The following is a 27,725-nucleotide window of genomic DNA, read 5'->3' as shown; positions in this document are numbered from 1 at the left end:
ATTTTTCTATAACCCAAAAAATAATTGATAAAAAAACCTCGATTATTGTGAATAACCAGAGTTTGAAACCCTGTTTTGTTGGGGGTGGGGGTGGGGTCACCGTAGTTCCGCGCACGCGCACTGAGGCGCGCATAACGGACCCCAGCCCCGCCCCCCGCACAGCGTGCTTGCCGTACATTTCCTAGTGTGGATAAGCGAAGCCCGACCAATGGGCGCGCGTGCACGGAGAGTGGGGGGTGGTTGTTGCCTGCCCACCCCCCTCCCCCACCACCACCACCATTCGTGCGCGTTAGCTGTACGAAATCTAAAGCGAGGTTTGTCGAGGCCGTGGTGCATGAACCGTTATCATGGGGAAGAGGAAGGCCGACCTGGGCCGGGCGCTCCGGGCACGGCTGAAGGCGCGCATGGAGAGGTCCTCGGGCTACGACTCGACGTGGGACACGAGCGACGAGGACGAGGCCGCGCAGCAGACGGACTCGAGGCCAAAGAAGGCGGAGGTTACAAAAAAAATAAGCGTTGTACGCGCACCACCACCGCCACCACTCGCCGGACCATGCTTTGGTTGCTGCGCTTGGCCTAGCGCAGGCTTTTCCGCGGACGTTCTCAGGAAAGGCGGCAAGGGTCGGGGACACCATGTGGGATGTTGAGAGGGATTTAATTCGTGTATTCTTTTGGGTCTTTCGGTAAAGCCACGTAGTAATAAATACGTGTTAACATTTTTTTTTATTGCCGATGCATAAAAAAAAATATTGTGAGTTTGTATTATTTGGTATTTGTCATACGAAGTGCATGGGTTGCTTTGGTTTACAATTGTTATGGTCGAATTGGGAATGTGTGCCTGACCTCGTCATGATAATGTGGAATTTCCATCTCTTGACTCAGCGCCTTTAATACAGATAAGCGAACGGGCAGACAGGTGTTATTTTGTAATGCTGTAATAACGCTTTCCATCGTAAACACCCACTAACCGGTAATTTGTTAGTATCATTTTAAACAATCTTTTTAAAATACTATACGCTTGTGGAACATAAATGAAACAGTTTCTTACATTATTGTGGTTATAATCATGCTACATGGATAGTAGCAGATTCTAGAATTTTACTAATTATTAAAACGCTGTAAACTCGTAAGACTTTAGTACGTAAGTTATGGCACAGAATAAGGAAAACAAGCTTTTTTTGCAGTGACCAATACATAGTTTTATTTAATATTATATATACGGTTAATCCGTGTAATGAAAAAGACAAAGTTCGTGATTATATTGGCACACCAGTAAAAAAATTAATAATAGAAATGAAAAAAAAGTGTCATTGTAAAATTATATTAAGATAATTGGCGGTATGTAAGAGCAGAAGTAAGTATAGAATACAATAACTGTAACAAAAAGTATAATCGTCATTGCCCTGCTTCAGGTAATTTATATATTTTTGTATGTACTAAAGTATTGTCAACTTTTTAAACTTAAACATTCTGTCTTAAGATGTTTGTCATACATCTAAATGGATTAAAATACACGTCCAATTTTATTGTTACATTAATTTTAAAGCACAGATAAAACCGACAAGGAATTGTAAATTGGTTGTGTTTAAAAATTGTCATATTTACTTTATTTCAGTCGATATTTCTACGTGTTGGAATTTTCACTTACCTTTCAGTTAATGTCATATTTACAGACAAGCTTTATTTGAGAATTTTTAAAGATTCAAGTTCAAATTAAGTTCTTGAATTCAATAAGCAGATATGTAAATGACGAGAAAATCTATCATAACATAAAAATAGTGTAGGCCAAAAAGTAAAAAAAACACGTGCAAAATGTGTACCAAAAGCGCTGAGCCTTTGTGCTTTCTGCAAAAATAATAAAAACTATTTCGTGAAGAACTGCATTTTGGTCATCTTGTTTTAGTTAACTTTCAAAAATGCCAGTCAGTTTGCTCAAATTTATTTCGATGGTCACCTAAGACAAGAGGACCACTGCATTCATTCAGAAGCTGCTGATGTTTTTGTTGTATAATGGACAAAGGCCGAGTGACTTTTGTACGTTTCTAAGTATATTTTGAAATTCAATCAATTAGCGGACAGTTGAATAACTACTACAGTAAATTACTGCTACAATACTTTTATCAGTTGTCAAAGTATCCCAATTTTATTGAGCAGTGGTTTTCACCTTTCGTGGTCCAGAGCCAGTTATGGAAATAACACATTCCTGTATGTGGACTATTCTCTTCATAGAACAACCACTGCCGACTTCCACAAAGTGGTACATATTTTATAGACTTTTGTGATGATGGTATTCTCTCACTGTGTTCCATTATCGTAAACAGCTTTTCCAATTATGTTTTAAATGATTAACATTTGTTGTCATAAATGTAAACTTGAATTGTAAAAAACCCATCAACAATCATGAAAATTCCATTTAATGTTGAGAGAAGTTCGATTTGGTATGTGTGATAGGTGAATTCAGGATGTTAATCTGATCCATATACGTGGCAATAAAGAAATTGGGGAAGGTTTGTACATCATAAACTACAATAGCACTTGTGTCCATCCATCAGTGGACCTTCTGGATCATTATTTTAAAGCCCTGGTTAAACATGGCAATCCCTGAATTGATTTCAGCTTCTTGCTGCTTCATGAGCAGAGTGTGACCTAAAAGGGTTATTTTGTACAATGTTGAAGTTCTCCGCTGAATATGACAATGAGGAGCCACATTGGCGTTTGTGTAAATCACTGGGCGACCCAGAAGCTGCATTTAACTGGCCACACCCTGTTGATGAGACTTAGTGAAGTTAAGACCAGTTCAGTACGTGGTTTATTTACTGGCCATAGCGTTGTGGATAAACTCAGGATATTAACGTAATCTTGAACCATAATCTCGGCCTGAAATTTACACCTTTCCACAGAGGACCTTGTGTGGGAGAAGCGTGTTTGCAGCAAAGGATCTGCAGCGGTATCGACGTAACTATCCGGTAAGGGCATCATATATCACTGTGCCACTTGACGGTGCAGTACTAATGGTATAGCACTGGAACAGGAGGGTCTACTTTAATAGTATCTCAGTTCATCATGTTGCTGAATTCTCAATTGTTTTTCGTTTACAACTGCAGCAGGGAACTGGCTTTTGCGGTAGTCGGCATGCCTGCAACAAAGCCATTTTATAAGGTGTCAGAAGTTTAGTTATCTTTGCACTTTGAGCTGTGTGTGTGTGAGTGAGTGTGGACTGTGTGTGTGAGTGAGTGTGGGTTGTGTGTGCGAGTGAGTGAATGAGTGTGAGTGAGCTGTGTGTGCGAGGCGGTTGAGAGCTGCGAAGCCTGCCGTGTGAGGACGAGGGAGGGGGTGCTAGTCGCGGCCTACTCCTCAGGCCTCGGCGCCTCCAGGCCGCACGGCCGCTGCTGCTCTGCTGTTGTTCACACAGCTGCGGCTGCTTCGTGTATGACTCCTGCAACTGCAGTTGGGTCGGCTGCTGCTGCTACAGCTGCTGCTGCTACTCTGGTGGCTGGGTTCATTGGGTGCGCGAAAACCCCGCTTGCCGCGACCTCGTGTTACTGTTGTAGCTGGAGCTACAACAACAGCAGCAGCTACAATGACAGAAGCAGCTACAACGACAACAGCAGTTACAACGACAGCAGCAGCTACAACGACAACAGCTACAACAACAGCAGCTACAACAACAACAGCAGCTACAACGACAGCAGCAGCTAAAACAGCAGCAGCAGCTGCTACAACAGCAGCAGCAGTTACAACAGCAGCAGCTACAACAACAACAGCTACAACAGCAGCTGCTACAACAACCGCAGCTACAACAACAGCAGCAGCAGCTACAACAAAAACAGCAGCATTGGCTACAACAACAACAGCAGCAGCTGCAACAACAACAGCAGCAGCTGCAACAACAACAGCAGCAGCTGCAGTAGCAGCTGCAACAATAGCAGCAGCAGCTGCAACAATAGCAGCAGCAGCTGCAACAGCAGCAGCAGCAGCTGAAACAGCAGCAGCAGCAGCTGAAACAGCAGCAGCAGCAGCTGCAACAGCTGCAACAATAGCAGCAGCAGCTGCAACAGCAGCAGCAGCAGCAGCTGCAACAGCAGCGGCAACAGCAGCAAGATGGCGGCGGCGTGTGCGTTGTGCTGCATAAGTGTGAGCTGTGCGTGAGATTGGGTAAGAATGAGCTGCGTGTGAGTGAGCTGTGTGTGTGTTTAAATTTTGTGTTTTAAAGATGTCAATTCTCCTGCTGTGTATCCCACTGCTGTCCCTCCCGGCCATATCTAGTGCCACACTCAACTCTACAAACGGCTACCCACGTTACTTCGCGTCAATACTTATTGCTAAATTTGCCACTACACCTGCTAATGAAATAACTTATAGACACTTCTACACTCCATCATTGTATCCTTGTAAACCCTATCTCTGTCCCATTACTTCACCAGCACTCCTTCCAAACTGCATTCTGCTCTTAACAATGTCACCATCTGCGAGCTGCTGCTATTTGTCAAAGGTTTGCCGCTCTTCATCCATTCACAGAAAATACCTGTGGAAACTATTAATTCTACTTTTCTTATTTTAGGGAGGTATTTAGCTTCATCCTGGTCCAAATGTAAAGAACTCGTATAATTCTGAAGAATGTTCTGGCAGGAAAGGTGTCGGTGTTCTACATGTCAACATCAGAGGGCTTGGGCTTGTGATTAAATTAAGTCAACTATAACTAGAAGTGGCAAATCTGGACCTGGACATTTTTTGCTTAACAGAAACATTTGTCACTCCTGCCATCAATGACTTGCAGATTACGATTGGCAACTACAATCTTTTTCGGCTTGACCGAGGATCTAAAGGAGGTGGAATTGCCATCTATGTTCGTAATACTATTGCATGTTCACCAGCTCACTCCTTATTTAAAATATATTGCTTTGAAGGTCTGGCTTTCAGAATAACTTTGCTAAATAATCAACAGATATTCGTAGTGTGTGCTATAGACCGCCTAGTGGGAAGGATGTTGAAGCTGCATCTGCACTGAGAGCTTCTTGGGGGCCTCCCTAAAGGTGAAATGGTTTTAGTGGGTGATCTAAATTGGAATTGGCTAAACCCGCTGGCCGTGGCCGCACATTTTGCAGATGAATTTAACCTGTTTCAATTAATAAATGGCCCCATAAGACTCAACCTGAAAAATCCAGGACAGTCATCTCTGCTTGACGGACAAATTGACAAATGCCCCTCACAATTTCGCACTGACTGGTGTTCTTAGTGATCACTCCTTCATATTTGGGGTGAGATCATCAGCCAGACCCAAAGCCCCCCCTAAATTGATTGAGAAGCACTCCATGAGACACTTCAGCTCTCGGCATTTACTAATGATGTGCTTCACTCAGATATTGACAGGGTCTGATATCCCCAACCTGACTACGGCTTGGGAGACCTTCAGGTGTACGTTTCTCCAAATTCTTAACAAACATGCTCCGTTAGTTAGATTTTAAACTAAAGGCAACTGCCCACAATGGTATTATCCTTTGATTACTAAGCTCATGAAAACTAGGGACAAGGCTTGGGCATGTGCTCAGAAAAGTAATTTGGTCAATGACTGGCTAGAATACAGGATTTTAAGGAATAGATGCGTCAAAAAAATACGACATGCAAAAGATGCCTACTTTTCTTCCACTCTTCTGGAATCGCATGGAAATGCCAGGATCTTCTGGAAAACAATCAAATGTATCGAAAAGGCATCCAAAACAGATAATCTGCCCGTTGAGCTTTACCGAAATGGGGAATATTTTTCAGAGCCCAAAAAAATAGTTGACAATTTTAACCTTCATTTTTCTGAAGCTGGTAACCTTTTTGATAATGTATTGGGAGTCACCCCTGCTCATGCAAATTCCTACACCCCTGTCCAAACATTAAGCGAATTTAGTTTTCAGCCAATCCACGAAAGTAATGTTCTGAAACAACTGTCCTACCTCAAAGGGTCCTCCTCTACCGGAGCAGATAGTATTCCTGTCTTTGCTCTGCTAAATGTTGGTAACCTAATATACAAACCTATAGCCCATATTTTCAAACTGTCCATCAAAGAAGCATCAATTCCTCTAGAATGGAAAAATTACTATGTTAGTCCACTTCACAAAGGGGGCCCTAAAGATGATCCAAATAACTACCGACCTATCTCAATTTTGTCCCCGTTGATGAAAATTTTTGAAAAGTTATTGAACTACCAAATTATCAGTTTCCTGTCCGACAACAATCTATTACATCTAAAACAATCTGGTTTCCGAAAAAAATACAGCACCACATCTGCTGCACTAGACTCTGAATCACATTTACAGTAGCCTTGATAATAAGCAGTACTGCACCAGTCTTTTTCTTGACTTGTCCAAAGCCTTTGATACAGTCGACCACAACATCCTGCTTAGTAAACTAAGTTGCCTCGGTTTATCCAAACATGCAGTAGAATGGTTAGAAAATTACCTCTTTTCTCGCACCCACACTGTATTCACAGATTCACGGTTGGAGGTCAAACAGTGTTAAGATAACATCCTCGGCCCCCTCTTGTTCTCTCTTTATGTAAATGACTTGGGCACTGACCTGGATCATTCCAGGGTAAATCTTTTTGCAGATGACACGATACTGATTACTGCTGGCCGCTCTCCGGATGACGTGATTGCTAAGCTCCAGGGTGATTTCAACAAACTACAACATCAGCTAGTTGCTCTTAAACTAGTCCTGAATACCTCCAAAACCAAGGTGCTATGTTTCTCACCAGGGCTAAAGCAGGAAGTTATTTTTCCCCAATTACATTCCTTAAATAATGATCAAATACAGCAAGTCAAGATCTATAAGTATATTGGGGTCATCCTGCTTTCCCCCTTTGTTCCGTTTTGGAATTGATAAAAGCTACCATACTGCCTCTACTTGATTTATGTGACATCGTATATAAATCAGCCCCAAGTACTGTACTGAAGAAGCTTGACTCAATTTATCACTCGGCCTTAAGATTTGCATTGAACTGCCCATATAGAACTCACCACTGTTATCTCTACATTGGGTCAAACTTAATATCTCAATGTTCGACGGCTTGTGCACCAGATCTTATTTATTAATGATATACTTACAAAAAAATCTGCAGACTACCTGCTGGATATCCTCTCTGTTTCGAGGAACAAATGTGACCTAAGGTCTTCGCTCATTTACCAGCTTCACATTCCTTATTGCCGTACAAATACTGGAGGAAGGGCCTTTGCTATTGATGCTCCCAGGGTCTGGAATGCTATTGCCAATAAACTGCAACTTGAATCACTACCTATGAGATCTTCACTCAAAACTGCTCTAGAGGAGTTTTACACCCCTATCTGCCACTGCTATTCAGTGGCTTAAAATAAAATGTTTTCGCTCCCGGTGACCGCTGTAAAGTATGATCTTGTGTTTTGATTTAGTGTGCTGATCTTAAAGGTACATTGAACAATGTTAATACTCCTACTGATGCTCCTGCTGTTGTGGAGTGACTCATGCAGTCAGCTATGGCTACAGGGTTTGGTGGTACATGTTGTTTATTGTGAAAATTCGGTCACAGTTCCTATGATCACTGCTACATTGCTTATGGCTTTTTTGGTTTGGCCATGTTTTGTTTATTGTAGTATGGAGTTAGACTGATGGCTTTAATCTAAGTTGTCTTGTTGTTTAACTTGCATCCCACTGGGATTTTTGCACACAGCGTTGGTGTGCGGTGCTTTTTCTGGAAGACTTTACAGTTTTTTCCTGGATTTTTCTGTTTGCGCATAGTCACTTTAAGATGTCTTCTTGTTCATGTGTTTTTTGTTTTGTTGCAGTTGCACCCGATTCAAGAGCCGAATGGCTCACAGGGCTATACCAAATAAACTGAAGCTGAAACGGGTAATATTTGTAGGGAATTGGCCCATCTATTTTAGGATCCACATACCTGTATACCCCTTATCGGTGCCTACGTTATTACAGACCAATTCAGACCTGATTTGTTACCCCGTGTCCTTATACGTCTCATCCTACAAAGTCCCATCACAACGGAGAAACACAAACAAATAGACAAACACATTTTTGCCCGTATTGAAACGGCTGTACGGTGTATGAACCTGAACTCAGTTTCCCTGTGCAAGAATACGGGTAAACTATGGATTTACAGGTTTAGGTCCATGTTTAAGGTGCTTTCACTTTTGTGGTTAATGCATGTGTAGTGAGTCAAACTGAGTCGCAGACGTTATCTTGGGAGCAACACTATTTATTCATACAACAGCACGAACATAACACAACCTACGCTCTGGTCTCGAATGCCCATCTAATCACACTACGGTAGAACTAGACACGGTTCGCTATCCCGGTCCGGACCACAAGTTGGGTCCCGGACCGTGTGGCTAGAGGCTTCTTCTCTCCGACCGGCGCTAGTGTTGGTACTGCAGCCTGCAACCCGGCTGCCCGCAATGATAATTACCGGCCGTAACTTCGGAAGTCCTGGCACCACACAGTGACAAGTACAGTCACTACATCACCCCCCCCCCCCCCCCCCCTACGTATCTTCCAGCCGTCCTGGCTGCTAACTCCCCCCAAAGCAAGCAACCGACGTAAACTAACATAACCAACAAGTGTGCTGCAACAACATAACAAGGCAATAATAAATAACCCAACCCAACTGTACAATATGTACACATGACAACAAGACAAAAAAACAACCGGTCAAACCGGCAACCGCGGCGCACGAAATCCCCACAACCACCATCTCCCACCCTCAACGTGTAACAATGCTTGTGATCTCGATGGCGAGCAGGATCACGTGAGCGCGACAGGCCATGACGGTGTGGGAGTGTGCATTGTGCGGGATCATGCAAAACAAGTCTTTGAATGAGTCCATGACGTTAGTCCTCCAAACGAGTTGGGCTCGACCGCCTTGGGAGGGCCGGGGGGAGCAAGAAATCGACCCGACGAAGCCGGCTCCTCATGCAGAGCAGTAGGCCGGGTCGTTAAGTCCTTGGCCTTCCGAGCCCGCGAGGCCGACACGAACGGCCGCGTGTGAGGCATGAGTCGCGCGGTGCCTGGGGACGGAACAGAAACAGTCTCCTGAGGAACCGCGTCGGCAGACGCACGCCCCAGCTCGTCAGGCACACCCGATACTCGGCCCCTTCGTTATGGAGATGAAACAAACTCGCACGGCATGATTAATGGTTTCAGGCGAGAGGGGTGGACAAACCAGTTCCGCTTACCAAACCGAACCTGGACACATTAGGGCCTCACGACCTGAACGACATCAACCGGCTCTCTCCAAGGTTGCAGCAATTTAGGTGACGTGCCCACTGGCACCTGCGGGCAATGCAAGCAGGCCCTGTCACCCGGCGACCAATCATGCAGGGAAACGTGGCCACCGTTGAGCCGCTCGTTGGCCAGCTGCCTGGCCCGAGAGTTAACGCTGGCGGCTTCCTGCGCCTCAGAAAGTTTGCCCATTGTGAATTGAATTGAGTCGGAAATTTTGGATACCTTTTGGGGTGGGCACAGCCTGAAACTGTACATCGATGCGAGGGTTATACTCTCTACCATACATCAAAAAGAAGGGAAAGTAGCCAGTAGATATGTGCGGGGTCAGCCAGTAAGCGGCAAGAACCGCAGAGATATGCAAATCCCAATCAACCTGCGACTCGCTGACCAAGTGACTCAACATGGCGGTCAGAGTCCGGTGTGAGCGCTCGACCATGCCATCAGTTTGCGGGTGGTACGGGGACGTGCATACCTTCTTTGTACGCAGCAGGTCGCAAACCTCACGCAGCAGCGTGGAATTTTTCTTTTTTACCTTGATCCGTCAATAGGCACTCAGGAGCCCCCTTATCCAGGACATACCCATTCAGGAACACTTCGGTGATAGCAACAGCCGACTGATTTGGGAGCGGCCAAGCCATAGACCAGCGTGATAAATACTTGACGCCCACGATAAAATATTAGTTTTCCCGTGCCGAAATGGGAAACGGCCAGAGAATATCGAGGGCGACAATTTCATTTACCCGTGACACCTGGATGGATTGCAGCGGAGGACAACAGGATCTCGCCAGCGGCTTGCGCCGGGCACATTGCACGCAGCCTTTAAGTAGATCCTCAACGTCGGAGGCCATGGCCGGCCAATAAAAATCCAATTTGAGCGCGGCCAGCGTCTTCTGCACTCCGAGGTGCAAGAGCCGTTTATGCACAGCCCACACGACCTCGCCCTGCAGGGCGATAGGGACAACAATAACATAACGGCGCAATCCTCCATTTAGATACATGAGCAATCCTCCCTGCAGCACAAACAAATTCACGTCCCGTGGTGTCTCACCATCGCCTGTCGACGTCCCCATACCTCATAATCAAGACCCAAGGGAGCATCACGCGCGACGGGGACGTCGCCCGTCCTCTCAACGGCGTTCGTGGCAGACGCAACGAGAGGGGAGGGGGAGGTTGAGCCGCATGGCCGACAGGGACCCGAACCGGAAAAACATGCGCACTCCCCAGGCGCTGGCAATCGCGAGAGGGCATCGGCATTCGAATGGCGAGTTCTCTTACGATATGTGACATTGAACGAAAAATCCTGTAGGATTTCAAGTCGGCGCAATAATTGGCCCGAGGGCTGGTCCACACGCAACGCATACTGGAGCGCCGCGTGGTCCGAGCGCACTTCGAAGTGCCGCCCGTACAAATACGGCCGATACTGCTGCACGAACACGACAATGGCCAACAGTTCGCGGCGCGTAACGCAGTACCGCTGCTCCGCCGGAGACAGCACCCTGCTGCTATTCACAACCACGTGCTCCACGCCATTAACAATCTGAGGTAACACGGCACCAATGCCGGTATTACTGGCATCCGTGTCCAAGATGAACGGCAGCGAAAAGTCGGAATAACGTCGGGGAGGAGCGTTAACAAGGCCATCGTGAATAGAGCGGAACGCAGCCTCCTCCGCCTCCCCCCAATAAAATTTCTGGCCCTTGGCCATCAAGGCGTGGAGAGGTTTAGCAATGAACACGAACCCCGCAACAAACCAGCGATAATAAGAGGCCAAGCCGAGGTGGGTGTCGGCCACGTCCGAACACAAGCAGTTTTCTCAGGATAAGTCGCAATGCCCGATTCGCTGACTATTAAGCCCAAGTAACGGACAGATTTTTAGGAGCAGATGACATTTTTGGGGTTTGAACTTCAAGTCGGCGGCGCGCATCTTAACAAAAACAGCCCGCAGGTGATCCAAATGCTCATCAAACATGCGACCGAAAACGATGACGTCATCTAAATATATCAGGCACGAATCCCATTGGAGGCCCGCCAAAAACAATGCCATCAGCCTCTGAAAAGTGGCAGGCGCGGAATGGAGCCCCATTGGAAGTCGGTTGAACTCAAACAGCCCTTGGGGTGTTCGAAAAGCCGTCTTGGGCCTCGAGGCCTCGTCAAGCGGAAATTGCCAAAACCCGGACAAAAGGTCGAGGGTTGAAAAATACCGCTCGCCTGCCAGAGCGTCCATGCGAGGCAGGGGGTAGGCATCCGCGACTGACACTTTGTTAAGTTTCCCAAAATCGACGCAAAACCGCAGACTACCGTCGTGCTTCTTAACAAGGATTATCGGAGCCCCCCATGGACTGGTGGACGGCGAAATGATATCCGCGGCCAACATTTCATTCACCGCCACACGAACATGGTCCTCCTCAGCCGGACTCGGCGATAAGGATTCTGGCGAATGGGGGCAGCATTGCCCATGTCAATATGGTAGCTCAATAGAGATATCCGACCGATATCAAATTTCGACTTACTAAAAATGTCGGAAAATTCCCGCAAGAGCGCCCTTAGTTTCCGCGTTTAGCCCGCGGACAAATCGCCGCATTCCGAACATTATTTGTCGATCCATGCCTCATCGACCACCGGAGGTCCGTGCGATTGAACGCCGATCCCGACGTTTCCCACAACATCCGCTTTCGGACACCCTGGGGACGAGTGAGCGATCACGGAACCCTCTTGAATAATCGTAGTGTCCGACCCAGTGTTAAGGACTTGTATAAACGGCGGCATGGCAAAATGTTATGAATCAACTCAGATATAATGGGCGAGGACGCACCAGCATCCGCACCCCAATTCCCTCAACAAACCCGAGCACGGCCGATGACCCTGTGGTTGCCGTGACCACACGACCTGCCAGCTCCGACCACTGATCAGGTCGGAGCGGCCGCGCGTCACGAACACGACCCGACTCCCCCCGAACACACGCGCGACCCCGACGCACACCGGATCCCCCCCATGAATGAAGGGAACCCCGGGGCCGAGTGTGAGGTGCATTGCGACTCGCCTTAGGGGGGGATGGAGTCGTAGGAAGGCGGACGTCCCAAGGCCCGCCGTCGAGGAACCCGGCAGCCCAACTGGACATGCCCCGGCAGGCCGCAGTTGTAGCAGGTGACTCGTCCGTCACTGGAATGGGACGAAGCAGACCTCGCCCGCTGCAGGTCGTCCCGCCGCCGATCACCGTCGCCCCGTCGATCGGCGCCCCACCAATGCAGCGAGTACGCGGACATGGCCTCTCCGACCGTGTGACCCTCGGGCTCCGCAGAAGACGCGGAGCACGCCACCAACACCCTGTCACGCTGCAGGGTCTGTTGCGCGTGGATACACCTGGCGATCTTGAGCGAAGACACGTCCCCGCCGTTGGCGGGAAGTACAGTGCGAAGATCCTTGGCTCAAAAGTGGCGGCCATCTGGTCAAACGCCTGCGTGTGAGGGTCGACCTCTCGGACGGCGGGATGGCGAGGAACGCCGCGAAAGCATCGTCATTGAGGGCGGCGGGAAGCGCCTTCAGCGCATCCGCCTCCGACCACCCCGCCACGTCGGCATTCGTGTGAGGAATTTTCTTTTAAACGCCACCCAATCTCCTCTGGAGGCCACAAATTATTTAATGAAGGGCAGCCGACGGCGGAGCGACTGGACGTCAGATGACGAGGAGGTTCCTGCTTCAAGCTTGGCGGGCTCCGCGCTCCCCGACGGCGGCAAAATAGTGCCCGCGGGCAACAGCAATGGCGTTCCCGCCCTTTGTGAGGATGGCGGCCAAGTCGCCTCGCCCGGACGGCTCCGCCACCCCTAACTTCGCCGTCCCTGACGAGCTCCTCAACAGAAGGCGAGGCGAGGCGCCCCGTGCCCCGGCTGGGCCCTGCTTCAGGGGCAGCGTCTCCGCTCCGTTCTCGGCGGCCGTGGGCGGAATCAGCTCGTCGTCGTCTTCGTCGTCCGACGCTCGCACGGGAACTCTGCGACGTGTAGACATCTTCTGTCTACCGCTAGCTATAGCCTAGCAAGTTGGCTACTTCCGACACCAGTTGTAGTGAGTCAAACTGAATCGCAGATGTGATCTTGGGAGCAACACTATTTATTCACACAACAGCACGAACATAACACAACCTACGCTCGGTCTCCCAGACTGCGTGGCTAGAGGCTTCTTCTCCCTGACGTGGATCTTCGAACACCAACACTTGAAGAACCCCAAGCTCCTCACGGAGCTCTCGTTATATGCGTCCGGGCTGGTGCTGGCTCCGCCCTTAGCCCCGCCCACCTCCCAGGCTCCTCTGGAATGTTCCTGAGAGCTCTCCGGGACCACGTGACCGCCCCTCGGCCCCCCTCCAGTATCGTCTGGTCATGTAACAACAGGTCAGCCAGAGTATCATGCCCCAGAGTAACCTTGGCTGGCTGACGCTCTCGCTCCCTCACTGGGAGCCGACACCGCACACTGCTCGCGGTGCCTCCGCGCTAACCAGCACTCACCCAACCACCGCTAGTGTTGGTACTGTACTGCAGTCTGCAACCCGGGCTGCCCTCAATGACAACATTACCGGCCGTGACTTCGCAAGTCCTGGCACCACACAGTGACAAGTACAGTCACTACACATGTACGATAAAATATATCTCATGTTGGGGGGCAGCTGTGGTGTAGTGCTCAGCGCGCTGTGAACCTGGAAATTCCTTGGTCAAGGCTAACATTCGGTGAGAGTGATATTTGAACTGGTGCTGGCCCTCACTTCACCAACCCATACTGACCAGTATGGTGGAGTATGATCAAACAACCTCTATAAATGACATGGGGAATAGCTTCAGCTGTGGATTGACAAAGATGATAACACTATTAAAAGATAATCATTTAAAAATATTCCTTGGTATGCAACATTCATTTATGCAAGTAAAAAACAAGTTTAAAACAAACATGCAGTGCTTTCAGACTGCAGTGATGGCTATGTTTGCATTACTAAGTGTTCAGACGAAGTTGCATGCGCTTAAAATCACGTTACATCACTTATAGTTCCAATAGTAGCCACACCATTGTCAACGTAATACCAATATGCTCCACCACCTGTGAATTTGCGATTACCACATATTACTGCTTTCATGTAAATATCTCCAAAGGGAGAGACCTAATTATGCTGTATTTGCCAAGGAGGCCAAGGAACATTGCGAAAGGAACCTACTCAAGGGACTGGCTTGTATTTGCCATGCTAAGGGATTACCAAGGGCAGTGTACATTTATTTACCTTTATATTGTCCTCAACACATTCAACTCTTTGGTTTGAGGGCAGAGGACAGAACCAAATGTGGGTTTGTTTTTATGAACAGCTCCCGCACAATAGTATGGTCTGTTTGTTACTGCTGTGAATGAGACGCCTAGGAAAGCCATTATTTTGTTAGCCCAGAATAATATACAGGCAATCATCGGGTTACGGAAGACCCGACTTCCAACTTAACGGAAATTCTCCCATAAATCATGTAAAAAAAGTAAAATATGCGGAATGTTTGCATGAGTTATATAAGCACAAATAGTTGCTGCGCGGTGAGGTTGCGGATGAATACCGCGGAGTGAGGTGTAAGCTCCGCCTTACGCCTCCACCAAAACGCGGCCTTCTCACCGAGCCCGAGTTTCACGAGGATTAAGTCAAATGGAATTTTTTTGTAGAGTTACTAATTCTTTTCCTTTTGTTACATTAAGTAATTGTTTGTTTTCTGTGCTTAGAACTGTCTTTTTTCTCCCATGTTTCTACTGCTAGTTGTCTTCATTTGAAGTTTATTTTTTGAGTTAGTTACTGTATGTACTGTGTGTATGTGTGCGTGTATCTGTGTGTATGTTGGGGCAGTGGTAGTGTAGTGGTTAGCGCACTGCACTACGAAACCCGGCAACCCGAGTTCGATTCCCGCTCACGGCCAACACCGGTGACGTTTATCCGAACCGGTCTTGGGCCTCCCCTAGGTTGACTCAGCCTCAAATGAGTACTTGGTGTCGTGTGTAAACAGACACTGAGGAGACAAAGGCGGTCGGGCGTGGTGCTGGCCACCCACCCCCTCGTGTACCGTGCCTGCCTTCATAGGTGCTTGCGAGCAGCACTTGCCCCAACATCCTGTTAAGGCTATACGGGGATCTTTGTCTTTGTATGTGTATGCGTGTAAACAAGCTTACTCCACCTTTGTTTTTGTGTACATGTATGCGAAGTCTAGGCGAGCCTAATGCATGGTAAACGACCATTAGAAAGTGACTGCTTTCTGTTAACAATTAATATTACAATTTTCCTGGTATTCATAAACAATTGTATACAGTACATGTTCCATCAGTTTAATTATGGGTAGTGTTAGGGTAGATATTCGATAAAATAAAAGAATGAAAGAATAATAGGAAATGTAGAGCGTATGTTCAGCGTTACGATACGGGTAGCGATAGAAAACGAACGATAGCGCGATAAAGTACTGAGAGAAATGGAAGGCAAGGCATGACTATTACCGGCTATTGGATTTTATTGTTGATTTTGGAGGAAAATTGTTCAATTTCCGACATACGGAAAATTCTGGTTCCGGATCGTTATCAGGAACCTAACCATTCCGTAACCTGGGGACTGCCTGTACCCATTTGCTTAGAGAGGGTTCACATTGCCTTGCGTGCCCTCAAACAGAGTGATGCTTATATTGGGAGCTGGTGATATGAATATCCTCCATCTTATACTCTCATGTGTGCTTCAAGTCAAATAATACCATTTGAATGAGGGGCTTAGTTTTATAATAATTTATTTTTGTTTTTGGAAATTATATTGTGATTGAATTGCCTGCATCTAGACAGTGAGGTATTTTCCATTCACGATCTCCATATGATACATTTAAATTAAGGAACAGTGTTGACAGCAGTGTTCCAGCACCAATATCAATGTACATCTTTGTAATTAACCATCATTTTAAAATAAAGGCAGTGTGAATGCCTTATAATGGAAGTACTGATAATTGACATGATACATTTGTTAGGTCTCTGGCAGGTCAGATTAGGGAAGTACCCAGAAGCTAGCTTTCATCTGGCTTGTTTCAAGGATCTTTGGTTCCACAACCCACGGTTGCACTTTTCTGCTGGGCAAGTCAGTGATTGGCTCACTCTATGTCTTTCGCTAGTTACGTTCTCAGAGCTAAGCAGAGCCAAATTGAGTGAAAACCCCAATTTATATGCTGTTTATTAAATTTTTTTGTGGCTGGGTTCACAAACATTGTACTCAACAATCTGGTTTATGCTGCGTGAGAACCCACGTTTGAAATGCACGAACTCAGATCACAAACACGTATTAACATTTGTTTCTGAGCCATCCAGCCACGTCTAATGATAATTCACTGTCGGAGGTTGTGTTGACGATGCTTGTCCCTGTTTATCCTTTCAGGGCACACAAGATGACATCCCTGCTGGAAGGATGATGAACTATAAATTTTATCTGAACCAGTTGAGGTGCAAGCCTGGCAGTAAGATCATACATAAACACACACCTCCACCCCATACACACCCAGCACTACGACAGCAACAGTCACCATTCTTCGTGCGGATTTTGCATCAGGCTTGGTGCACTTTGAGGCCACGTTGAGTGATAAAGGCTTGGTTAATTGACCGGCGTGACTTGCCGATGAACCTCCCGCACTCGCTATTGTGCCAACTCGCGATGTTTGATTGGTTTTACACTGAGCTCATTGTTAATGGCAACAACGAACTCGCATACACACACCTTCACCACACACACAAAGGCAAAGTCATAGCTATACAAACTCCTAGAGCAAGTGCTGTTATCAAGCACCTTTTAAGACCAGGATGGTACATGAGGGGGCGTGTTGTGGCCACCACCACGCCTAATAGCTTTTTATCAGTGCCAATATTTAAACACTGCACCAGGTACTTATTTGAGGCTGAGCAAAAAAAACCAAGGGACTTAATGGACAGTGGTGCACAAGCACACGTAAAAAAACACCCTGCACTTAATGTGTGCTGAGTTTATTTAAGGCCGAGTCAACCTAGATGAGGTTCAGGACAGTTTAAGACCACTTGCCATAGTTGTCACCGATGGACTGGAATAGGTCATCAGGGTTGCTGTGCAATTTAATAACCACTTTGCCACTGCTCCCCACACATCCACACACTTTTCTAAAGTGATATAAATTTAATTTGCTGCCCATGACACCTGTCTTTTTTAATTTCATACAGGAGAGTCACACTGAGTCTTTTTCAGCCAATTAATAAGTGTAAATACTTGTGGGAGAAAACCGGAACACCCGAAGAAAACACAAATCAAAAAGGGGCAACACTATACCCCTACAAATGGAAATAGATAGCGATTAGGCCACTTGCTGTACTGCATTCGCATGGCAAGCCAAGGTGTGGCAGCTCGTTGGCCACGGGAAGGGAGTTTCAGAATATTTGTGCGCGATTCCCCAACCCTCGCTGCTGCCTCTGCAGTGCTGAATTACAGGCATGCATAGCCACCACCTAACCAGACAACAATCCACTTGCAGTACAGCAAGAAGGTTGCTAATCTATGTGCATTTCGAGCGTTATCCACTCATGGGGTTATTTATATGCTCTGGTCAGCTTTGAAATGCAATTACATTGAAGTTGTAATATTCCTAGCAGAACACTCTTCAAAATTAGCCTTCAGACTCGGTGAGGCTTTCATGGTAAAATTAAATACATTATTGTACAAGTGTTTTTAACTTAGAATTTTCTGCACAGGCATGCTGATCGAGGAGATACTCACCGACTGGTTTTCTGACTACGAGCAGCTGGAATGGAACCACTCGTACATCCAGTGGTAAGATTTGAGCAAACTAACAAGATTTTTAATTCTCCTTTGAAAATATATATTTTGTATTAAATGAGAATGTATTCATTAGGTGAGAGAGCCCATTGAGACCACATGTCTCTTTTATTTGGGAGAACTCGTGGAGAGTATAACCAGGCAGCGTGTTGTATTTCCAGCTGAAAATTGTTGTTCAAAACGTTAGTCCTCTTTAAAAAATGTGCAGAGATTGCATGGTGGTTTAGGTGGCAGATTTTATAAGTACTTGACTATTTTGCAAAGTATACAATTGGGATCTCACAACTGCCCACTAATTTCACTGAGTAATTAGTAGTTGGAAAGGACCACCTGAGTGGAGGCAGAGGAGGAAGTGATAGGTGCGGTAGAAGACGGATGGAGCAGAGAGTTTAAAGAATTGAAGAGGAGAGCAGGGTGTGCAGATAGGGCGGAAATGAGGGAAAGAAAGTATGATTGACGACAAGCCTCCAGGGCCGAAGTGTAATTTGATAGTAGGGAAGTATATGCGGAACGTGAATCATGAGTTGGTGAGGTCCTCCAAATGCGCTCTGCTTTGTGTACGAGCCTGCGCTGTGACTTGAGCGGTGGTGATGACCAAGGACATGAGGAGCGTTGCGGAGGGTGGAAGGGAAGCAGAGGTGCAAGCGCGTCTAGAGGAAGAGAGTCCTGAATTTAGGACAAAAGAAGCAGTTTCGATTTAAAGCTTTCGTGACTGCAGGGTTTCATATTCTTGGTTTTTTCGGTAAATATTCTTAGGTTTTTTTTTTTCGGTAAAGTCACGTAGGTAAAAATTTTAATTAATAAAAGTAAAATAAAATAAAAATCACGACGTTTCGGAGGCAACACAAGCTTCCGTCTTCAGATGGAACAGCATGATAGCTGTATCAAGTCACGTAGAAGGGAAATAATACAAAAATAAAACACTTTTTTTAATTTTTCTTGCTGTGGTTTTCACACCTGATGATGATTGCTTGTGTTGCAATCGAAACGTCGTGAGAATTTTATTGTTTTATTTTTGTCATTTTGTTATTTCCCTTCTACGTGACTTTACCGAAAGAACCAAGAATATGAAAAGAAGCATAGTCAGGGTGCAGGGAGGAGAAATCTGAGTTGGGGAGGAAGAGATGAGGAAATCAGTGGTCAAGGTTGGGATGGAACCCATGATCTCTTGTATACCAAGCGAGGTTGTTAACATCTCTCCACCAAACATAAAGACCCAGATGTGACATTTCTGCAAGAAACACATTGAACGAATGCCACAGCATAAATTTCATATTTGTAAAATTACCTGACACTAATTTACAAAAAAATTCAACTTGATGATAGAGGGAAAGTAGTTTTGGCTTGTCATTGCAGCCGCTCCTTTTTGAACGATTTTAGTCTATCTTGGAGAGAGACCGTGGGCCCCTGTGGGGCTTAGTAAAGGATGTTGAGTGATTAATTGCTTGATTGATTGTTCCCTAGGCTTTTTCCGATAAGGGAGCAGGGCATGAACCCCTATGCAGCAGTATTGACCAAGGAAGAGATTGAGGTGAGCATCAAGGTCACATCTTTTACAAACTTTGAGTTGGACCTGCTGCCACTATTAGCACCATTATCACAACAATAACCACAGCCGCCATTCGCCACTAAGTGGCGGTGACATCACCACGGTGCTTGTGTTAGGCCAGGTGCACTTTGAGGCCACGTGAAGTGTCAAAGGCTTGCTGACAGGAGGTCACAGGATAGACCCAGGTGCCATGGATTGACTGACATGACTGGCAGATGCACCACCTGTGCCCCCTACTGTATGGACTTGCTGAATTTTAGTGGCCCGGCACTCCACTCATTGTTGTGAGCGTTGCTCCTCTGCCCTCCGCTGTTGTTCGATGACGACGGCCTCCAACTGCCCAGTAGCGTCCTTCACAAGCCTCCTCCATAGAGGCCGATCTTGACACTGCTGATACCAGTCTTCAGCAAGTCCAGTCATCTCCACATCCTCCTGGATCACATTAGTCCATCTGTCCTCCAGCCTGAGCTATGCCCATTTAGCCCCTTTATCTATCCAAACAAAAGCTGCTTGGACATGCGGTGACTGGACATGTGGGCTACATGACCCATCCAAAGGCAGCTTTGCCTTCCAGAGGAGCTCACTGATGCGAATATGTCCAGATCTTTCAAGGATTTGGGAGGTCACACAATCCAGCCTGATTAAACCCAGGATGGATCATAGGCAGGCCATCCTGAATGTTTCAAACTGGCACCAGGACCTTTCCCCGCACACTTGAGGAGGGGGATGCCCCGGTAGTTGTTACAATCTGTATGGTCCATCTTAAAGAGAGGAGGACCACCAGGGTATCCTTCCAATCATGTGGAACCCGTCCTGTGGTCCAGGCAGTTGTGACGTCATATAGGGTAGTTTGCACACAAACGACAACTTCCTTCAGCAGTTCGGTTGGGAGATCATCTCCAACTGGACGTCTGTGAAAAAGAGCTTCATAGCTCATCAGATTCCTCCAGTCTAAATAAAGATTCTGATCTCTGCCCACTCACTAGGAGTAATTACTTCTGCCAAAATCATCATCTAGCTTAGACCAGGCTACCGTGGGTTTGAATGGGGTCCTAGGTGGACACCCACCACCGCAGTGGAGGAATGGCAGGCGTATATTACAGATGACAAGCCGATGGTTAGTGGGCAGATCAGCTCCACGGTAGGTCCTGGTGTGAAGGACATGGGCTGGCATCCGCTGTCCCGTTAGTATATAGTCCAGCAGATGTTCTTGCTTGGACCAGGCGTGCATCCATGATGTGTAGATGCTCTAATGGTGGAACAGTGTTGTTGGTACTTAGTAGCCTCCTATCGTTACTAATGAGCTCTGGCCCATTCCTTCCAATTAGTCCGGCCCAGGTACCTGCGTCATGACATACTGGAGCATTCAAGTCACCCAACAGGATGACTCTATCCTGAGGGGCCAGTCTAGCTCGCACCTGGGACAGGAAGTTATAGAAGGCCTCTGACTCATCAGCTTTGTCTGCATCTCTCTACTGATGTTCATCTTCGGTGGGGACGTAAACGACCACCACCATTCCTCGCCTCTTGTTGATGAGTAGGCCAGCCCACAGCAGTCTGGGACTCACAACTTCCCACACCTTGCCTCCACGCTCCCACCCCAGCATCAGCACCACCACCAGCTTTACACCTCCACCACCAGCGTTGCTAACATCACCACCACCACCTACATCAGCAGTACCAGGAGTACCACCAGCATCACTACTACCACTGTCACTGCCATCCTTCATTCTAGTAAATTATTGATATAAAATAATTCTACAGGTGCGAAATAGTGTATTGCACTAAACACTTCTTTGTAGGGTGAAACTAGTAGACATATAGGGTAGCAGGATGTACCTCACGAATGATCCATAATAAGAGTAAAACGTGTACACTCTTGTCACAGAACATCGGGGATCTAATTTACTGATAATCTTTGATAATCGTTAAACTGAAACACTCGCCTTGCTGTTTTAACTGTAAACATTCAGAATAAAGCTCCTGTGCATATGCTGCAGCTGCTTTTAGTTCGACTCGTAAAGCATTGTGGGTTATGCTGTAAAGCTTTGCTGACCGCATATTTTTCACCCTAGCAAATGATGTGCTGCTTATTTGCTAATTATTTGTGTTCATTGGTTCTTCAACACGATTGTAGATTCATGGCACTGTTGCTTAAAACTTGCGTCACGAGAATTGAATTGTGAACCCCGACTTGTGAATCATTACATCCCTAGCCTCACTGTGTTTGATTGGCTCCGCTCTCGTTTGTGTGGCTTGCAAAATGTTTAGAAATTCAAGGAGTCAAAGGAGGTTCAGGGCCGGCTGATGCGGGCCTACCGCATGATGCTGGATTTTTATGGGATCATGCTCGTCAATGAGGAGACTGGGGAAGTGGCGCGTACGGGCAACTGGAGGACGCGGTTTCTCAACCTGAACAGGCAAGGACTCTTAAGTCCATGGCATCCAGATCTGCCTGTGGAGTTTAGGCTTCCACCTCGTTGGGTGGTGCAGTGGTTAGAGCTCTTGACTGGAAACTAGAAGGTTATATATTCTTGGTTCTTTCGGTAAAGTCACGTAGAAGGGAAATAATAAAATAATAAACATATAAAACAATACAAATTCTCACGACGTTTCGACTGCAACACAAGCAATTATCATCAGGTGTGAAATCCACAGCAAGAAAATTTGAAAAAAGTGGCGGTTTTTCCTAACGTCAGCACCATAGACGGCGATTTGGCAGTTGGCCAGATGGACGAGTACATCTATGTTCGGAAAAGAGGAAGAGGGAGAATAAAATGGAATGCGGTCTGAAAGTCACCGTAAGCGTGAACACAATCAATTAAGACCCGAAATGGTTTATCAAATCCTTCCAATGATTGCTAAGCCAGAATCCATCTTCTCGGTTGAAATTGTCTCTGTGTTTGTATATGTGGATAGCCTCATGAACGAATCTCTCATGGTAGCCAGATGGCTTGCAGAGAACCTCTGTCTTGGAGAAGTCAATGTCATGTGAGCCCAATGTCATGTGAGCCCACTGAATTATAACGTCGTGAGAATTTTTATTGTTTTATATTTGTATTATTTTATTATTTCCCTTCTCCGTGACTTTACTGAAAGAACCGAGAATATGAATCCCTGCAGTCACGAAAGCTTTAAATCAAAATTTAACTAGAATGTTGTGATTTTACATCCCGCTCGGTGGTCAACTTGACCCATTATTCCTGTAAGGAATGGCCCTTGAAATTCCACCACTGACTCAAGGCCGCCAGTAGAGATAAGTGCTGCGCTTTTAGCCGAGTGTGTTGGCGCTTACCTGGATGAAGCAGACTCAATGTGCAAGAGACATTCATTGATGCTCAGGGGCAGTGACCTGCCTGTAGAAGTAAGGACAGCAAGCATGTTGCCAGAATATCTACTGACCTTTACTGTCTGCTCATGTGCATTCCCATTTTAGACGTGGTTTTCTTACACATGAAGTCAATATAACTTTAAAATAACTGGCCTAATATCCAAAGAAAAACCCTCCTGGGTAAAAGTAAATTATCAGACTGATGAGGAATGGTCTCATTGGTGTCACTGATATATCACATGTTAACTGTGATACAAATGAACTCTGAAGGTAATTCAGTCAAACTCAGCTCTGATGTTTATTCAGCAGACTGGAGCAGAATGAAAACCGCTCACTAGTCCACACAGTTTTGCAGCGACTGCATTCAAGACGTTATGTCAATTGTTTTTTTGTTGTATCATATTGAACTATGGGAAAACTTCTTAAAGTTTCATTGATGTGGAATAATTACCGCATTGAAGACCTCTGCTTGCTGTATTTAGATGGCCCGTCAATCCAACCTACCTCATCTGTATTTCTCTCTCTCTCCCGACACGACAGCCACACGCACAACAATCTGCGGCTGACGCGCATCCTCAAGAGTCTGGGGGAGCTGGGTCTGGAGAGGATGAAGGCACCGCTCGTGCGGTTCTTCCTGGAGGAGACGCTGTGCAACAAGCAGCTGCCGCGCGTGAAGCAGAGCTGCCTCGAATACTTCGTGTTCACCCTCCGCACGAAGAAGGAGCGTCGAGAGCTGCTGCTCTTCGCCCGGAAGCACTACCCGCAGCCCGACGACTTCCCGTGGGGGCCGCCCGCGCACAAGCTGCCCGGCTTCAGGAAGCCGGCGGCAGAGCAGCAGCAGGAGCAGCAGCAGTGCGTAGCAGCGCCAGAGAGCGGTGGGAACGGCTCGTCTGAGCAGAAGGAACAGAAACACGACGTCGGCGCGGGCTCGGAGATGGACGAAAGCCACGACGATTGGAAAATGGATGGCGACGAAGGGAAGTCGTCGCCGCTCGGCGACGACCCCAGGCCCGATCCCACGCGGCCCGCGGAGTGGAGCGATGGTCCTCACGTCGCCACGGCGAGCAGCTCGACGTGTGCCGCTCACAAGGCAGAGCGGACGAAGACCGACGCGGCCACGTCGACGGAGGAAGAAGGGGAATACAGAAGTGTGCTCACAGGCGCCTGGCGATGCGACAAGACCGTGACGCCGTGGCGAGGAGAGGGAGCGGCGACGGCGGTGATTGCGTCGCCGGCCCCAGACGGCACCGCCACCGCCGGGAAGCTGCGTGCGGTCGTGGTGTCGCACACGACACGTCTGCAGGAAGTATCATCCGGCGCTGAGAAAGGTTCGCCACGGAGCGGTGGGCGCATGGGCAGCGTTTTGCATGCGACCAGAAGCCCGGCTGAGAAGAGCGTGTAGAACGAACAGTCGTGTAGCAGGAAGGAAATCGGTGAAGTTTTCGTTAAGCTTCACCTAGTGGTAACTCAGCAACCACTGCCAAACTATTTCACGTAAGTATTCTATTGGTGGGGCAGAGCTCATGGTTTCATTTCTCTGCGCTTGCAATCCCGGTCAAACTACGGATTCAAGCTCATAAAGGTTCTTTGCGTATGAATGATGTGCAATAGTATGAGTGCGAGATGATGGTCTGTTCATTTTTTTCCTTCCACGTATCGCCTTCTCGTGACATTCACCGTCCTTGGTTTCCGACTATTGCAAATAGGTTTTTTAAACATTTTTATTTATATTTAAAAGTGAAAAGTACGACGTGTATCTGCTCAACTTTTTAAGTGTCTGCGTCATAAGCTATGTACAAATATATTGTCTTTATTTAACTATTGCTAGTGCAGTGGTGAATGAAACTGACATATGTGGACAAGTCTGCATCAAGAATTAAAAGTTTAAAAAAGGCATTGTCTGTGCTCGTTGAGAATGTATTTCCGTCTAATCCAACTAATACGCTGATGTTAAGCATTCTCAACATTGCCACATGCGGGCATAATTGGTGCCATGAGTAGGACAAAAGGACCATCTCACCACACCTGGCAGACTGGTGGGGTGGTTCATAATGGAGTTTATCCTCCCCCACCAAAAAGCCACGTGTGGTTAATTAAACAAGGGGGAAGGGCGCGAATTGGAATGAATGGCAAATGTACCAATGACTGGATGGAAATATTTACACATAAAAAGTATGTCGTTGTGCAAACATGTTTACAGTTTAAAACATTAAATGAATACAGTTTAACACGTAGGCTTTCGCTACCAGTATTATTCATAATAATGTTTTTTGGGTTAAATCACGTTAATTATAAATGTGTCCGCAACCCGCAACCACCCGACACAGCCAATCAGTAAAATAATGTGTCGCGTTGACAAAAGACAAATATTTCACTACTTTAGCCCACCGGTGTGTTGAAGAGTGAAGAGATACACTTATTGAATTTTTAAATCATCTCAATGCGCAAAACCCAGCCATTCAGTTCACCGTAGAAATCGAGGTAAATAACACACTCCCATTCCTGGATATTTTGCTTGGACGCGGTCAAAATGGCAAAATAACGCACAGCGTCTACCGAAAGGGAATGCACACAGATGCCTATCTGAATGCAGATTCGCATCATCACCCAGCACAGAAATCCTCTCTCATCAAGATGCTCGTACATCGGGCAAAGACTGTCAGATGGTGAAAGTTTAAGGAAAGAGATTAAATGTTTAAGAAGCACTAAGACTGAATGGCTACAATGCTCAAATTAACAGCATTGAATGCCAAATCAACAATACTACTGAAAGTGATCAGATTATCAAAACAATTAAAATACCATATTTCTCGGGAGTTCAAAAGTAAAACATTAAAGTAAGATTTGGTACGGTCCACAAAATTCAAAAACTAGTGTCTTGTACTAAAGATGAATTACCGAAGTTATCAACAGAAGGTGTATATCGGATTAATTGCTTATGCGGTAAGTGTTATATTGGACAGACGGAACGTAACAGCGTAAGACTAAAAGATCACCAAAGGAAAATTTAATTCTCCCAAACAGCTGTCAGCAGTGGCAGAGCATGCTTGCCAATAAGGACATTCAATTTATTTTTATAACGTTGAAGTGTTATGCAGAACTAATTATTACTTGCCAAGATTAGTTAGAGAATCAATTGAAATTGAGAAGAATTCTAATAATTGTAATCACTGTGATAGCTATAGACTCAGCGCAGCCTGGAAGCGTATTATTAAGTAACTAGGGGTTGTTCGGGGGCGCTTGTGCCGCCCCTCAACCATTCACGGCCTTCGGCCAGGAAAGTCGCGAAAACAATTGCACACGAACGACGCATTCACGCAGGCACCCGATGCTCCGTTTAGAAGTTTTAAAATGAAGCAACTTTGAATTGTATTGTTTTGAATTAGATCATTGTATTTCTTCATTAAAAGCTTATATCATTTTACATCTGGAAGACTTAATTGAAAACGCCATTTCGTGTGAATTTTCTCTCGTTAAGTAGATGTCCTTGCGGGGGGTTTGGTTCGATGCGGACTTTTACCTGTTTGGGATTGTGGGATCGAGATAAGGCGACATTGAACTGGCCGTGCGAGAAGACCGCCGTCTGCAGATCGATTCCAACGTAATCGAACGTCTGTCCCTGCGCCTCCGTCGTTCATGCAGGGGGCGCGTAGGTTTGCAGCGCCCCCTGCATGAAAACGACTAAGTGCAGCGTTCATCACAGATAAAGTTGTGCGCTTATATAAGAGTCTACACAACACATTGTAATTCCTTACAGGTTATTCACATGCTAAGTGGATGATTATTGATCTATTACATAATTTAATACACCTCCGCCTCTGATCTCGAATCCTGATGGGGTTCAACAATGATGACGTCATCCTGCACTATTTAAGACCGGAAGCAGGTGGATGACTTCACTATTCTGGCAAATCGGCCGAAGATGCTGGATGTAATTTTCAGCGAAATGTCATACTCAAATTGTAAATGTTATGGATCCACTCTTCAACACACCGGTGGGCTAAATTAGTGAAATATTTGTCTTTTGTCAACGTGACACATTTTTTACTGATTGGCCGTGTCGGGTGGTGGAGGGATGCAACACATTTATAAATAACGCGATCTAACCCAAAACCCTTTTACAAATAAATGAATACAGTTTACACTAAAAACTTTGGCAGACGAGTTACGGAAGCAGAAGGTGTTGAACACTATGGGACCTTGCTTGAAATACGAAGGTTATGACTTTGTGTACACTGAGGGTAACCTAACAAATTAGGGTTTTTTTTAATATTTAAAAATACCATGAAATTTATACCCATTAAAAATGAATTGCCTATAACCAAATGATGCATAATTAACAACAAAAGCTCAGCAGGCATAAGCCTCGATAGTTATTGTATTGGTGTCCACCTTGACAAAAAATAGGTGTTATGGGCTGTGCTGTGGGCTGTTAAGCAAAGTCTGTCATTGTGTACAATTCTGTGGTGTAATGGTTTTGCAAATTGGACATTGCAATCCACAGGTCATCGGTTCGATTCGATTTCCCGCCGTTTAAACTGGATAATCTTCTCCGATCCACCCCATCCGTCGTCCACCCAGCAGTATCGATGGGTAACACCGCAGCGAGTCGGCAGGTCGTGTGTGGTGGGGCAGAGTGTGGGGACGCCCTCTTGTCGCATTGCGTCTGGTTAACGTGCAAGGGGAGATGAAATACAGCGAGTGGTTTCACTCGAGGAGAGGGCTTTTCACCAGCAGTGGCGTGAGCAAGCAATTCACATTTTACT

General features: G+C 46.3%; 1 protein-coding gene across 2 annotated transcripts; it reads left to right on the top strand.

The window, feature by feature from the left end:
• The first annotated feature begins 293 nt into the window (after positions 1-293).
• Positions 294-26,379, top strand: LOC144931640 (uncharacterized). 2 transcript variants are annotated; one of them, XM_078855743.1, is made up of 7 exons: positions 294-497; positions 2,901-2,966; positions 16,661-16,739; positions 17,995-18,073; positions 19,544-19,610; positions 21,900-22,048; positions 23,500-26,379. In XM_078855743.1, exons 1-7 carry the CDS (start codon positions 348-350, stop codon positions 24,359-24,361), a joined length of 1,452 nt encoding a protein of 483 aa, XP_078711869.1. In that variant the 5' UTR covers positions 294-347; the 3' UTR covers positions 24,362-26,379. The 2 variants fall into 2 exon arrangements, with proteins under 2 accessions (XP_078711869.1, XP_078711870.1); XM_078855744.1 differs by lacking the exon at positions 2,901-2,966.
• The last annotated feature ends 1,346 nt before the right edge of the window (positions 26,380-27,725 follow it).

Source organism: Lampetra fluviatilis, chromosome 4 (assembly GCF_964198595.1).
Source record: "Lampetra fluviatilis chromosome 4, kcLamFluv1.1, whole genome shotgun sequence".
In the NCBI taxonomy this organism is placed as follows: Eukaryota; Metazoa; Chordata; class Hyperoartia; order Petromyzontiformes; family Petromyzontidae; genus Lampetra; species Lampetra fluviatilis.
Note: the sequence above shows the minus strand (reverse complement) of the source record. Positions and strands in the feature narration are given on the sequence as shown.